This window comes from Schistocerca americana, chromosome 5 (assembly GCF_021461395.2).
Source record: "Schistocerca americana isolate TAMUIC-IGC-003095 chromosome 5, iqSchAmer2.1, whole genome shotgun sequence".
NCBI lineage: Eukaryota > Metazoa > Arthropoda > Insecta > Orthoptera > Acrididae > Schistocerca > Schistocerca americana.
Window position 1 is genome coordinate 251,037,991 of NC_060123.1, and position 16,701 is coordinate 251,054,691.

Genomic DNA, 16,701 nt, shown 5'->3' on the forward strand with positions numbered 1-16,701 from the left:
CTATTCCCAGTCCCTGTTCCTACCTCCTGCTTTCCTCCTCCCCATACCACCCAACACTACCCCTACCACAACCAGGGCACCTGCTGCAAAATAACATTTACACTGTTAGTCAAGCCATGTAGGGATTTAGGTGTGTGTGTGTGTGTGTGTGTGTGTGTGTGTGTGTGTGTGTGTGTGTGTGCGCGCGCGCGCGCGCCACTTTTGCTTTTTGGTGAATGTTCTCCTTTAATCCTAAAGTATTTATAAACTGAATTTTTTTCCCCATTTGCTCTGTAATTGTGTAGTTGGAATTGTTAGGTAGCGTTTATTTTTATTGTAATTGGATAGATAAAAAATCTATTCACCAAGTGGTGGCAGGAGTACACAAATATAAATTAATTTAAATTTACAACCCTAGTTCAGAGGTGACTTGCCGGACAGGACAATAAGGAAAGACCGATTTTTGGGTATTGCACTGGACGAGATTTGAAAACCTAAGAGTTTAAAAGGTAAAAGATAGTATAACGCAAAAACAGAAATTACTGCCAAAACCTCATGCATATATTATGTGACCCTGGAGGAGGAGGAGGAGGAGGGGGGGGGGGGGGGGGGGGAGATAGAAAGGTCAGAAAATAAAAGATCTAGAAAACTGGAAAGGGATAGCACTGCAGAGGAATGTTGAGACCAACAGCATTTACATAAATTAAGGCCAGCTGGGTGACGAGAACTTAGGGCATATTGTAACACTGAAAGTGCTCCCAACAAAAGTAAAGCAGCATGGGACATCATCAACCAATATAATTCACCATCAACCAATATAATTCACAAACCTGCACACAAGATGCAATGCTGGTCCCATAAGAAGTAAATAATTACTTCCTAACCTCAGTGAGTGAGCTGAAAAACAAAATCAAGCAAAATGGCACTTGGGCACTAGACCATCTTGGTGCTGTGCCTCATAGGAGGTATACTTTCCACTGGAATGTTGTCACCCCAGAGGATATTGTAAAAGCTGTGGCAAAGTTCACCATCTCCAAAAGTATGGACTGTTATTGGTTCTCTAACTATGTAATGAAATCTGTCAACCTCTTTCTTTCATTTTTAATATGTGTTTAGAATCTGGAGTTTCCCCCAGATGCAATCAAAACTGCTAAAGTGATACCAGTCTTTAAAAAGGGAGATAAGCATCTGTTCCATAACTATCGACCAGTTTCTATTGTAACAATTTTCTCTAAAGTTTTTGAATATCTAATGTACAGCCAACTAAATAACTATTTTGAAAAGCGCGATCTCCTCTCGAACAGACAGTTTGCATATCAACATGGTAAAAATACCTTTACTGCTGTCACTGAAGCTGTTAACCAGATGTTAACTGTATTCGATTGGATCTAATACCAGTTGTACTTCGTGATCTTCGCAAAGCCTTCGACTGCGTACCATTTAACATCCTACTTGCAAAACTGGAATTTTATGGCATTCACTAACCATATTTAGATGTAATCGAATCAGGAAACAGTTTGTATCAATTAAAAATAGATCTCCTCGCTGAAGGAAGTTCAGACTGGAGTGCCTCGGCTCGGTCCTTGGTCCTTTTCTGTTCATCATTGCAATTAATGACTTACCTTAACATCTAGGAGCAAATTAAATTGTGTGTTATGCAGATGGCACAACACTGCTCAATACACACCATGACACAACAGAACTGCATCAGGCAACACAGGAAAAACTAGAACTAGTAATGAATTGGTTTTCTTCTAATGAACTCCTATGTAATCCTGATAAAACACAAGAACTAATTCTGGGTTTAACTACAGCTGTTGAAAGTAAATCATTAAAATTGTTAGGATTCCACATTGGTGCAGAATCAAACTGGGAGGAACATATTAGCCATATCTGCAAGAGAATAGCAAGAGTGTGTTATCTCATCTGGAGACTGACAGATGTAGTCACTGATGAGTGTCTAAAGGTGGTATATTTTGGCCTGTTTCAATCTCACATTTCCTATGGCATATTGTTATGGGGACATTCTTCCTCTGTCAGTGAAATTCTGAAAATTCAAAAAAGAGTAATCAGAATAATGAGCAAAGTTAAGCCTAAGGAACACTGCCCCCCCCCCCCCCCCTCTTTATCAAACACATGATATTAACTGTTGTGAATCTACACAGCACTGCTTTATGTCAAAAGCAACTTAAATGAGTTCAAGACCAGAGAGAACATACATCCGCACAACACTAGAGGCAAACTGGACTTCGACATACCAAGACACAGACCAACAAAGACTGCAACCTTACACAAAATAATGAGTTTAAAAGTCTTCAATAAACTTCCAGCATCTGCTCAGTCACTGCCCAGTAATATTTTCAAAAGCAAGATTTATGACTGGTTACTGAAACACCCATTTTATAAGATAGCAGAATATTTTGAAATAATCATTGACATTAGTATATAAGAATATTCCTAAAGAAAGTGGAATTAAATTGTAAAAACTTTACTGTAAAGTTATTATTAATTGTATATTTAATGTTCAGACCTATTCCACTGTAAGTGGTCAGTGGTGAATAAACTGAATACTGAACACCAATTCTCACCTGCATGGTTCTGAGAAACTGGTGTCTGGGGAGGAGGCCAGGTGGCAAATGAGTAAAAACAGGCACCAAGGTCAAGACTTGTGTTGTAGAGCATGCTTTGCAAGAGGATGTTGTGTGTTGCCAATATACTTACTCTGCCTGTGCCCATTCATCCTAATTGATAACTTAGTGGCAGTCATGCCAATGTAAAAGGCCAAACAGTATTTAAATAATAGCTGGTATATGACTTGGTTGTTTGGTTTAGATACATTGAGGACATCTTTGCCATATGGGCTCATGGTGAGGCTGACCTGTTAAAATTCCTGGTATCTATAAATACCTTCAGTTAAATTTCGCATAGTTATATTCTGAGTCCCATACCACTTTCCTTGATGGTGATCTCGTCCTTACCAAAAGTCAGCTACACATTACTTTTCACATTAAATCTCCGAACAAACAGTAGTACTTATATTCTGACAGTTGCCATCCTTTCCTTGTCATACTTTCCCACCCATACAGCCTTGGGGTATTCGAGGCAAACATGTTTTTTCAGAAGCAGCCTCTTTTACAGCAACACACCACATTCTCACTTCAGCCTTCACTGGACATAGTTACCCCACCAGCCTAGTTCAAAAGCAGATTTCCCAGGGAATCACATTCAATCAGGGTATTACTGAACTCTCCAAAAAACAACTTAGGAGTACACTTCTTGTTGCTCTGTTTTATCCTGGCCTTGAATGTGTTAATCAACAGCTCCGAGGCTGTAATTTCCTAAAACCGTGCCCTTAAATGAGGTCTATTCTGTCCGACATTTTGCCCACTACACCGAGAATAGCTTTTAGTCACCCTCCCCATCTGTAATATTCTTGCCAGATGCTATGCTGCTTCTACACCCATTTCCCTAGCCTATATCTCGTGCCACTGTGACCATTACTGCTGTAGGACTAGGCACCCTCCTCCAACCATGTATACCAGCCCTGTAACTGGGAAAACATATATTATCAAAGGGAGAGCCACTTCTGAAATGACACGTCATACACTAGTGGTATGTAAACATTGTTTGGCCTTTTACATCAGCACGGCCACCACCAAATTATGAGTTAGGCTGGATGGGTATAGGCAGAGAGTGTATACTGGGAACCCACAATATCTTGTAGCAGAGCATGCTCTACAATATGACAGTCATTATCATGGTGCCTGTTTCACCACATGTGCCATCTGGATTCTTCCCTCAGATGCCAGTTTCTCAGAACTTCGCAGGTGGAATTGGCATTACATGTTATGGGTTCTCACCACCCTCCTGGCCCTAATTTATCTTAATTCTTTTCTTTTGTCCCAGCATTTCTTCACAGCAACTATTCCTTTCTTCACTCACTTCCAATTTTCTATATCTTTCATTTTCTGACCTGCCTGTTTCCCACCCACCCCTCTCCTCCCCTCTCCACACCTCTGTCACATACAGTTCATGTAGCTTTCTGCTGTTATTAATTGATGCATGATGTTTTGGCAGTAATCTCTGTCTTGTGTATTACTCTGTCTTCCACTTTTAAGCTCCCAGGTTTTCAAGTCATGTCTGGTGCAGTCCCCAACAATCAGTCTTCTCATCTAGTGCGGTAAGTCTCTGCTGACCAAGGGTTCTGGACGTCTTTTTCCCAACTTTCCCCTGTCTTAAATCACCTGTCCTTTTCTTTCATCTGTCATGCTTCCCCTTCAAACCTTCTGCCAGAAGAAAGAGCTACTGGCTCCAAAAGCTTGCAAATTTAAGTAATTTATATGTGTGTTGTCCTGCTGCCGTGAGGTGAGTATAGTTTTTATCTATCTAATCACAGCAAATTTTTAAAGTTGATTGTTTCTGTTGATATATTTATTTTTCTTGGTTTCGGTTCATAATCTGTGTAGCATGATATGGTCATTTTGTTAATTTAAATAACAATATTGTGTCTTAGGTTACATGGCTCGCAAGTTGGACTGAAAATGTACAAGGACAAGTGAAATACATCATGCTGAACCCATCTTCAAAATTGAAAGGTGAAAAAGATTGGCAGAAATATGAGACAGCCCGAAAACTTGCAAAAAGTATTGAGAAGATTCGGGCAGAATATCGCGAAGACTGGAAATCAAAGGAAATGCGTATCAGACAAAGAGCTGTTGCTTTATATTTCATTGATAAGGTATAGTAACACACTTTATCAAAAATTATCTCCTGAGGAGTGACCATTTTTAGTAAAATGTGTGCATACTATTTCAGCTGGCACTTAGGGCTGGTAACGAGAAGGATGAAGATCAAGCAGACACAGTCGGTTGCTGTTCACTACGTGTTGAACACATATCTTTGCATGAAGAGAAGGATGGTGAGTGTTGTCTTCATTTGACAAATGCTTCGAGGAAATCACAAAATTGAATTCAAGTAACCACAGATACTGAGTACTGTGTGTTTACCTAGTTTTAAGTAAGAAGTCGGGTTCAGCTACGTAAAGCCCAACCATGTAAAGTGTGTTCCTGGAAGTAAAGCTGTGTTTTAGAACTAGATGGAACATTCAGTGTCCTTTGGTTTGCTGTTCGTTTGCAAACATTATGTGGAAAAGGCATAAATAAAAGCCCTGAGCTGTTGCTACTGGGTGTTCCAATTTGAAGTTGCCCTAAGAAGAGAAATGGCTCCACCTCTGCAATACGCAACACATCACAGTGCTGTCTTTGTCACCAGCTGCAAACACTTGGTCATGCTGTATGGCACCAATAATGTAACAGGCAGTGATGATTACTATGATCGTCCCAGCACTGCTCATAATTCTAAGTTAGTCACAATTTTTTAGATTATAGATGCAATTAGACAGTATTTTGTGCTCTTTTTGTGGTGTAGAGAGCATTTAACATGCAGCTGTAACAGAGCACCAAACACATTTTAGTCCTGCAGATCTAAATGTTAACCTGTAATCAAGGAAAACATTCAACAGTGATTTACAAGAGCATGGTGCATAATGTTATTAGTTGAGTGGTGGGTGTTCTGGTGACAGACTAATTTCCAATATTGTTCAGCTCGTAAGTGGTTGATTCTGTCCTCTGTGACACACAACATCAAGTAATGTCACATTATTAATTGTTTATGTTATTGATAAGAGCCTGTACTAGAACTGACACATTACAGGCCTTCAAGGTCTAAGTTCTGCAACTTCAGCGTTATGAATGGTATCACATTTGGAGATAAAAGTGTGAAGATTACTTTTCTATTTTGATTCACTATGACTTAAGGCATCATCCTCTGATGTAAAATGTCATTTAGAGAGTTTGCTGTGCAGAAACATTTAATAAGGATAATGGGTGAGTCCCACTCAAGAACCTCTTGTACACAGCTCTTTAAACAGTTTGGTATTTTCCCTTTTGAAGTTTGCTTTCAACAGTCAATCACAGTTGAAAACAATAGCAAGATTTATAAATATTATACTAGAAGTGGACATAAACACCATACTGCACTTGGCCTTAATGTAGCACAGAAAGGAGTGAACTACTGCCATAAAAATTGTTGATCATTTACCCATTTATGTAAATAATGTAATGAATAATAAAAGTAACTTCTAACACAAACTGAAGTCATATATGGTGTAATGCATAATATATCTTAGAATTATTTTATTATGTTTTGGGAGATGATGACGATTGCAAATATGTATTTGTGTTATCCAATGTCTTAGAAATAAAGTCCGCTATCCTGACTAAAATTTTATATAAAAATAACTTACATTTCTGGATCTTGTTATTTGATTTGCTTTCTTTATTTCAGGGAAGGAATGTGTGGTAGTATTTGATTTCCTCGGTAAGGATTCCATAAGATATTACAATGAAGTGTCTGTTGAGAAACGAGTATTTAAGAATTTGCAACTCTTCATGGAAAACAAATCCACTGGGGATGATTTGTTTGATAGACTTAACGTAAGTATAGTGTGTTCCACATAATGATGATTGAAGTTGGCCTCTTATTGAAATTTAAAGATTTGATTTTTATTTACCTTCTCGTCTTATGAAGGAAAAGTGTATATTAATGCTCAGTGCATTGTTCTTGGGCAAAATAAGAATGAAATACCAAATTTAAAAAAAAAAAGATAGTGTGTTCACAAAAATTTTAGAACATGTTCAATATACAGTGGAATCACACATAGCAAGCATAATTTGTTCCAGAATCTTACCCGTAGTGTGAAACACAGGTTAGGCGAAAAAATTTATCCAATTTAATTTAAAATATGATAATGCGTTCCGTGCAAAAAAGTACTAAAAGTTTTATCTTATTTATGCCAATTACACATATGTACTTTATTGTTCACAATACATAACAAATTATTTTTTCTAAAAAGCTATCCATAGTCATTTGTTTCTGTCAGTGCTTCAACACTTAGTGAAAATGCGACACAGCATTGTCGTTAAATAAATTTGTAGTGCACATAGTCACTGCTTTATTGGGGTGATTATTTTCAGTGAACGATAACTGACTCCCTTGCTTTCAGGATTTCTCTCGTGTCAGCAGAAGATCGCTGTGTTGCTGTTACTGCCCTCTCCTCCTCCTCCTCCTCCTCTTCCTCTTCCTCTGAAGAACTCCTCTCCACAACTTCCTGTTGTGAAACACACTGCAACTGCATAAGCTCTTTGATGGCCATTTCTTGGCTGTGATCTTCCATAAGCTCATCAACATAAATGTTATTCACGTCTAGTCCCATGCTCTTGGCCAAAGACAATCTCGTTGACTACAGGCTCCACAGGTACTGACTCAAATGCCTCAACGAGTCACATTAGACAATGCACTCCGGCCAAAGCTTCTCCAAGTGGGAGTGAGTTCTCTTGGTAACCTCTTCCCAAGCCTTTTCGATCACATCGATGCAGGCAGTGATGTTGAAGTGTTATTTCCAAAACTCTATGAGAGTGAGATTGGTAGCTTCAGTCAACTCAAAGCAATGCTCAAAGAGTGCTTTAGTGTAGAGCTACTTGAAGTAAGAAACAGTCTGCTGGTCCATAGACTGGAGTAATGTAGTGGTTTTGGAAGGCAGAAATTGGATCATGATGAATTTAAATTTGGCAAGGTGGTGGTCTTGTAGGCCTGGAGAACATACAGGAGCATTGTCGATAACAAGCAAGACATATTCATCTCTAACAAATATGTTTTCACTGAAGGACCAAACACTTTATTGATTCAATCACAAAAAAGATCACATGTCCCCCAAGCCTTGTAGGACCTCCACATCACATATTACCTGCTCTTCTGGATATTACACTTCTTGAAGCCTCGTGGAGTTTCTGAATGGTAAACAAGCAACGGTTTAGTTTTCAAATCACTGCTTGCATTGGCATAGAATAACAGTGCGAGATTGTCTTTATTGGCTTGTGACTTGGCTTATGGCCAGGCAATACCTTCTCCTCTGCGGGTACGCTTCGGCATTCTTTTCCAGCACAGACTCGTCTTGTCACAATCAAAAACGTGTTGTGGCAGATAACCCTCAGAATCTATGAACATCTTGAAGTTGCTGATTAAGTTCTTGGCTGCCTTTGTGTTGGAGCTGGCTGCTTCGCCGTACCTCACAATGCAGTGAATGCCGATTCTTCTCTTAATCTTCTCAAACCACCCATGGCATCTCTTAAACACTTCTTCGGCTGCTGACGATCCTGGCGTCTTCTTAACAGGGTTGGCAAAAATCATTCTACCTTATCACAAATGATGTTCTCATTAATAGTGTTGCCTTGTAATTGCTTTTCATTTATCCATATAAGGAGCAACCTTTCGACATCATCCAGAATACAAAACCTCTGTTTTCTCTTGTCACTCCTTTTGAAGCATCTATCTCTTTAATCTTGTCCTTGTTCTTGAGGACAGGACAAATAGTTGATTTGGACCGACTGTGTGCGCATGCTAAATTAGCAACTCGCACACCACATTAACTTTTTTCAGTGATTTTACATTTCATTTCTAAGGTCATTTTCTTTTTCTTATGGTCATCTTCTTGTAGATTTATCTTCGTGGAAATTTCTGTGAAGGTTATTAAAATGTGCTCACGAAAAAACACTGTGAACACAAGTTTAGAAAAATGTAAGATCATAAGTTGCACTAAGATGTAGCAGAAACCTAAAAATAATGAAAACAGCATCTCTGGAATCAGAAAATATAATTCAGAAGCTTAGCGCCTGCTGCTTTGTTCGTTTACACTGTATGGCCTGCAGAGATTTTTTGTTTTTGTCTTTATTTAATCAAATTTTTGTGTGTTGACAAATTGCATCACCGAAGCTTTTCACGTTAATCAAGGCCTTATAAGCATGGTGTCTTCTGAATGTACTTCTGACCAAAACGCGATTCTGGTGGCTGACCAAAATGTGATTCTGGTGGCTGGAGTCTAAAGTTTTTGTTAATCATGCTTTTTGCATTCTCATGGAGATATTTTCATAGCAATTTTCACCCCCTAATATAATTTCTTTATCTCTAACCGAGAAGTGAAATACCAGTTTTCATAAATTTAACTTAAAATTTTTAATGTAACAAAATATTTTCTTAAAAATTTTCATCCCCTGTTGCAGTCCCATGGGGGTTGAACTTCCAGAAACAATAGAACATGTATTTGTTTTATTTCTAACAGATAGGTTAAATACCAATTGTCTTTTTTTTTTAAAGTCACCCGATATTTGACCTCCTTAGTGGTTGCATTTCCAAAAATGATGAAACACTTATTTTTTATTTTCTGACAGTGAAACCAAGTACCAATTTTTGTAGTTCTGGCATCAAAAGTCCCTTTCAGAAAGCACAGTTTGGGCTGGGCAATAATGAATCTGTCAGTCAGTCAGAACATTGCCTTTTATATATTAGAGATTGGCAAATGTAGTCCCACTGCTACATCAAAAACAATATATTGCCATATTGCTGTGATGAAATAAACAATCACTTATTCAATAGTGTAGGCTATATTAGCATATTACAGCTTTATCGAAATACATTGTAGTCCAAAATTACTGGAAACAAACAGAAACTCCCTTTATTTTTCAAATATGGACTGATACTGTGATAAACAGTTTCTTTAAGCAGATGCTGCTACCTACTGGGAATATGCAGAGATAAAAACAAGTGATGTGGTGAAAGCCCATGGTGTAAAGTAAGTTAGATTGATTCCGTGAGCTAGTAAAAAATAAAATTTGTGTGTAGCATATGTGCTACATAGGGACTAAGGAGGTTAGTTGTAATTTTTTCCTTGGTAATTATCAAAATTGGAAAGATAGGTTGGCCACTTGTGTAATTTCATTTTACGCCAGTCACTACTCGTGCTGAAGAGATTAAAAAGACATAGGAGATGTTTCTTTGATTTAGCAACTGATTGTTTTGTGACTAATTCTCAACCTTTTCACTGATGATTTTGAATTCTGTACCACATGACATGCTCACACTTTCTTTAGGGGCTTCCAAGGAAAGTACTAATTGAGGCGGGCGAAAGGGGGGGGGGGGGGGAGCAGCAGCATTTATCACGTTGCTGTTTTTATCATGGGGAAATGTTAGTGTCAATTTGTAAGCTTTCTTTCTGCCATCTTGCATTGTAAAGTATCAGCAAAGAGAACAGTTTTAAACAGTATTTTATCAACAGATATTTATTTGTAGAAAAGCTATATATTGATGTTTTTGTTTCAGACTTCAATATTGAACAAACATCTGAATGAGCTGATGGAAGGATTGACTGCCAAAGTTTTCCGAACATACAATGCTTCTATCACATTGCAAGAACAGCTTAAACAGTTGACTAATCCTGACTTCACAGTTGCTGAAAAGGTATGCCTTCATAAAAATGTTTGTAAAAAGTACTCTCCTTGTAAAACTACGTACAGTTAACTTTGTTCTTCAGATGTATTAACATATGAATTAATGTTTTGTTAGACAGTCACACTTGTAAATTATATCCTATATGATCCTGAGAACATTATTTAATTTATTGTTCTGCATTGTTTCAGTAAAAATGTTATGTAAAATGATGAAAGTGCATAGTGAGTGCTCATTGAGCAGTTCCTTTCACTTTATGAATTTCAGAGATGCAAAAGTTTTGCTCTTGTTATGTTTTACTGAAGTACTAGTTGTTTTAACCAGGATAATATTTTCAACAGATTTTGGCATACAACCGCGCAAACCGTGCAGTGGCAATACTTTGTAACCATCAAAGATCTGTTCCAAAAACACATGCTAAAAGTATGGAGAATCTGAAGAACAAAATTGAAGCCAAAAAGGAACAATTGGAGGAAGCAGAAAGGCAGTATAAGCAGGCAAAAAGAGAGTACAAACATTTTGAATCTGCCAAAAACAAGATGTTAGTAGTTTTTGTTTGTAACATTGAGCTAATCACTTCTGGAACAACATTATTATTAATTATGATATTAAAATTTGAACATTTTGAATTTTCTCTGGAATACTACTGAATTTGATTGTGTTTTTTTTTTCTTCCAGAGACATGGATAAGAGGAAAAAAGCTCTAGACAGAATTAAAGAACAGTTGTCCAAGTTAGAAGTTCAGGCAACAGACAAGGAAGAAAATAAAGAAATTGCTTTGGGAACATCCAAGCTTAATTATCTTGATCCGCGTATAAGTGTGGCATGGTATGTATCCAGACTTTGATTAAAGGCAAAATTTTTATTTCAGAAATTATGTTAACTTACAATGTGAGTTTTCTTTCCACAGGTGCAAAAAGTTTGGTGTTCCTATTGAGAAGATATACAACAGAACACAGCGTGACAAGTTTCGTTGGGCTATTGATATGGCTGGACCTGACTACGTGTTTTAATGACAATCCTATTAGTTTTATTGGCAAGTGTGAAGATCGTATTGTGTGTGAACTTGAGATGGGGCCATCAAAATTAGTTAAGACCTTGTGTGCAAAAAGGTGCCAGAAGAATCTTATTTAAGTTTTAATATGTTCATGAAATAGACAATAAACACTTCAAGCAGTGTTTGCTGCTGGTTTTATTGTGTTAGGTAAATTACAATGGTGATTCTGACGAAACAAGACTGTATGCAAAAAACAAAAGTTTTGTATAGTGTGTGGGTACTAAAAGCATCAGTAACTGGAGTACATATTTTAAATTGAATATATTGATGTTGTCTATTGTATTAAATTGTGTTATGAAATCTATATTTTTTAATTTTGAGTAAATTTTCTTATTGTTGACATGCAAGTGAACATTCCTCCACAGCATGAAATGCATACGTGTGGAGTAGTAATAGCTGTGCATGTTGAGTTTCAAGCATGTTATTTTGGTACAACTGTTTTAAAAGCTTTGTGATAAGTTTTAATTTGCTGTGTGACATGGAAAAACAAGATGCAATATGTAAATACAAACTATATATAACACTTTAAAGTTTGCTCATCAGTAAACACTTCCTTTGATGGTAGGCAGTGAAATTATTTACGATTAAGTCCAAGAGAAAGTTTTGTTTAACGTGAACATTTGTGTGATAATGGCAAAGAAAGAAAGATGATTCTATTGCAGGTATTTCATTAGTTTTCTGTTGGAGTGTGAGTCATTTACAAAGGTGTTATATAAAGACAGTGAAATTGTTATGCAATTAGAGAAAGTATGTGATGTGACCATTTTATGACAAAGATTTATACAGCACCTGTAAATTTACTGAGAATATTCTTGTATATTACAAGGTTCCAGTGACTTTTCACATTTTATTTATTATTTTTTGTTTTTGGAATAGTATTATATCTGTATGTAGCAGATACTGTGAAATTACATTATTTCACCAGATTACTTGGGTATTCTGATTTCAAAACCTAAACTTTCCGCCAGAGACCACATTAATATACACAGTAGTGATTTGCGACGCATGAGCGGAAATCAACTCGGGTTTATTCACATTTTTTTTTTACAGGTTACATTGAAAATGCACTTGACTGAAGAAAGCTAGTAATCCTGTTCACAAGAAATGTAGTCGTGGTTCACACTTCTGATATGGCAGCATGTAAGGGCAATTTTATCCAGATTCAAATTATACAACCTATACATCTCAAAAATTCACTTCGGCATGAAGAAAGGATTGTATTTTTTCCTGTCTCATGAGATGTAAGACACACAATAATTGCCCTTGGGTTTCTCACTTTCATCTACTGACTGGCACATAATCTGTTGGTTATGTTGGCAAGATCCACAAGTCACACTGTGTGTTCTGTATTGTCAGTATTTTGGCAACAAGAAGTAACTCAAAGAGTTCAGTCCTACCAAGTGCCTGAAAAAGAGATGTTATCTGCAAGGAAATAAGGATCTTAAAAAATTTGTGCCAAGGTGGTCGTCTACATCTGTACTTTGCAAGTTACTGTGAAATGTATGACGGAGGGCACTTGCCATTGTACCAGTTATTAGCACTTTTTTCCCGTTTCATTCATGTACTGAGCATGGGAAGAATGTGTCTGTGCACACTAATTAAATTTAATCTTCTCTTCACAGACCATACGGGAATGATATGAAGGGGATTGTAGTGTATTCGTAGAGTCATCAGTGCCACCTACTAACAGAAGATCATAAAGAGCAACTTCCGCTTGTTTGGCCCAATGAAGGGTACTCTCTGTGTGATGGGGAGTTTGGGACCCTCCTGGTAGGGTGGAGTAAGGCCACCACATTTACATCTACATCTACATCTACATCTACATTGATACTCCGCAAGCCACCCAACGGTGTGTGGCGGAGGGCACTTTACGTGCCACTGTCATTACCTCCCTTTCCTGTTCCAGTCGCGTATGGTTCGCGGGAAGAACGACTGTCTGAAAGCCTCCGTGCGCACTCTAATCTCTCTAATTTTACATTCGTGATCTCCTCGGGAGGTATAAGTAGGGGGAAGCAATATATTCGATACCTCATCCAGAAATGCACCCTCTCGAAACCTGGCGAGCAAGCTACACCGCGATGCAGAGCGCCTCTCTTGCAGAGTCTGCCACTTGAGTTTATTAAACATCCCCGTAACGCTATCACGGTTACCAAATAACCCTGTGACGAAACGCGCCGCTCTTCTTTGGATCTTCTCTATCTCCTCTGTCAACCCGATCTGGTACGGATCCCACACTGATAGGTCGAACGAGTGTTTTGTAAGCCACCTCCTTTGTTGATGGACTACATTTTCTAAGGACTCTCCCAATGAATCTCAACCTGGTACCAGCCTTACCAACAATTAATTTTATATGATCATTCCACTTCAAATCGTTCCGCACGCATACTCCCAGATATTTTACAGAAGTAACTGCTACCAGTGTTTGTTCCGCTATCATATAATCATACAATAAAGGATCCTTCTTTCTATGTATTCGCAATACATTACATTTGTCTATGTTAAGGGTCAGTTGCCACTCCCTGCACCAAGTGCCTATCCGCTGCAGATCTTCCTGCATTTCGCTACAATTTTCTAATGCTGCAACTTCTCTGTATACTACAGCATCATCCGCGAAAAGCCGCATGGAACTTCCGACACTATCTACTAAGTCATTTATATATATTGTGAAAAGCAATGGTCCCATAACACTCCCCTGTGGCACGCCAGAGGTTACTTTAACGTCTGTAGACGTCTCTCCATTGATAACAACATGCTGTGTTCTGTTTGCTAAAAACTCTTCAATCCAGCCACACAGCTGGTCTGATATTCCGTAGGCTCTTACTTTGTTTATCAGGCGACAGTGCGGAACTGTATCGAACGCCTTCCGGAAGTCAAGAAAAATAGCATCTACCTGGGAGCCTGTATCTAATATTTTCTGGGTCTCATGAACAAATAAGGCGAGTTGGGTCTCACACGATCGCTGTTTCCGGAATCCATGTTGATTCCTACATAGTAGATTCTGGGTTTCCAGAAATGACATGATACGCGAGCAAAAAACATGTTCTAAAATTCTACAAGAGATCGACGTCAGAGATATAGGTCTATAGTTTTGCGCATCTGCTCGACGACCCTTCTTGAAGACTGGGACTATCTGTGCTCTTTTCCAATCATTTGGAACCCTCCGTTCCTCTAGAGACTTGCGGTACACGGCTGTTAGAAGGGGGGCAAGTTCTTTCGCGTACTCTGTGTAGAATTGAATTGGTATCCCATCAGGTCCAGTGGACTTTCCTCTATTGAGTGATTCCAGTTGCTTTTCTATTCCTTGGACACTTATTTCGATGTCAGCCATTTTTTCGTTTGTGCGAGGATTTAGAGAAGGAACTGCAGTGCGGTCTTCCTCTGTGAAACAGCTTTGGAAAAAGGTGTTTAGTATTTCAGCTTTACGCATGTCATCCTCTGTTTCAATGCCATCATCATCCCGTAGTGTCTGGATATGCTGTTTCGAGCCACTTACTGATTTAACGTAAGACCAGGACTTCCTAGGATTTTCTGTCAAGTCGGTACATAGAATTTTACTTTCGAATTCAATGAACACTTCACGCATAGCCCTCCTTACGCTAACTTTGACATCGTTTAGCTTCTGTTTGTCTGAGAGGTTTTGGCTGCGCTTAAACTTGGAGTGGAGCTCTCTTTGCTTTCGCAGTAGTTTCCTAACTTTGTTGTTGTACCACGGTGGGTTTTTCCCGTCCCTCACAGTTTTACTTGGCACGTACCTGTCTAAAACGCATTTTACGATTGCCTTGAACTTTTTCCATAAACACTCAACATTGTCAGTGTCGGAACAGAAATTTTCGTTTTGATCCGTTAGGTGGTCTGAAATCTGCCTTCTATTACTCTTGCTAAACAGATAAACCTTCCTCCCTTTTTTTATATTCCTATTAACTTCCATATTCAGGGATGCTGCAACGGCCTTATGATCACTGATTCCCTGTTCTGTACATACAGAGTCGAAAATTTCGGGTCTGTTTGTTATCAGTAGGTCCAAGATGTTATCTCCACGAGTCGGTTCTCTGTTTAATTGCTCGAGGTAATTTTCGGATAGTGCACTCAGTATAATGTCACTCGATGCTCTGTCCCTACCACCCGTCCTAAACATCTGAGTGTCCCAGTCTATATCTGGTAAATTGAAATCTCCACCTAAGACTATAACATGCTGAGAAAATTTATGTGAAATGTATTCCAAATTTTCTCTCAGTTGTTCTGCCACTAATGCTGCTGAGTCGGGAGGTCGGTAAAAGGAGCCAATTATTAACCTAGTTCGGTTGTTTAGTGTAACCTCCACCCATAATAATTCACAGGAACTATCCACTTCTACTTCACTACAGGATAAACTACTACTAACAGCGATGAACACTCCACCACCGGTTCCATGCACTCTATCCTTTCTAAACACCGTTTGTACCTTTGTAAAAATTTCGGCAGAATTTATCTCTGGGTTAAGCCAGCTTTCTGTACCTATAACGATTTCAGCTTCGGTGCTTTCTATCAGCGCTTGAAGTTCCGGTACTTTACCAACGCAGCTTCGACAGTTGACAATTACAATACCGATTGCTGCTTGGTCCCCGCATGTCCTGACTTTGCCCCGCACCCGTTGAGGCTGTTGCCCTTTCTGTACTTGCCCAAGGCCATCTAACCTAAAAAACCACCCAGCCCACGCCACACAACCCCTGCTACCTGTGTAGCCGCTTGTTGCGTGTAGTGGACTCCTGACCTATCCAGCGGAACCCGAAACCCCACCACCCTATGGCGCAAGTCGAGGAATCTGCAGCCCACACGGTCGCAGAACCGTCTCAGCCTCTGATTCAGACCCTCCACTCGGCTCTGAGTGGAGGTTATGTTGAAAAATAAGGCTTTGTGGATAATAGTGAGGAATAATATGGTGTATTAGAATCCTGAAGAAAACACTTGCTTTCAGAAAAAATGTGCTGCCCTGCTTATTGAAAGCACCTTCTATATGTGTATGTTGATACTACCATGTTCATTCTGATGTAATACCTGCTATTGAGCAGAGTGCAATTTCATAATGCAACCACTTTCAAGTGCCTGGTGCAATTGAAAATGGTGTGCTGTGTTTATCTTATACATTTTAAATTCATATTTGAAGCATAGCAGGTCCTGAACTCTGCTCAAAACTCTGATGAACTTGTACACTGTTTCTTGTTGGTAAACCACAAAGCATGTCTGGTGGAAGACATCCAGAAAATGTTAGGTTTCCAGTGCCTACTTGCCTAACAAATAGGTGGAGATTAAAGCATTAATTTTGTCCCATATGTGAATAATCATAAGAT

The 16,701-nt window shown here is 38.7% G+C and overlaps 1 protein-coding gene across 2 annotated transcripts in view; it reads left to right on the top strand.

The window, feature by feature from the left end:
* LOC124616767 (DNA topoisomerase I, mitochondrial) overlaps positions 1-12,303 on the top strand; it is a 45,716-nt gene extending 33,413 nt beyond the window's left edge. For both annotated transcript variants that reach the window (XM_047145153.1, XM_047145154.1), the window contains 7 exons: positions 4,493-4,717; positions 4,795-4,897; positions 6,325-6,473; positions 10,192-10,329; positions 10,659-10,858; positions 10,996-11,145; positions 11,228-12,303. In XM_047145153.1, the coding sequence (XP_047001109.1) occupies positions 4,493-4,717; positions 4,795-4,897; positions 6,325-6,473; positions 10,192-10,329; positions 10,659-10,858; positions 10,996-11,145; positions 11,228-11,330 (1,068 nt within the window). In that variant the 3' untranslated portion in view covers positions 11,331-12,303. The remainder of the gene's footprint in view (positions 1-4,492; positions 4,718-4,794; positions 4,898-6,324; positions 6,474-10,191; positions 10,330-10,658; positions 10,859-10,995; positions 11,146-11,227) is intronic.
* Positions 12,304-16,701: the final 4,398 nt, after the last annotated feature.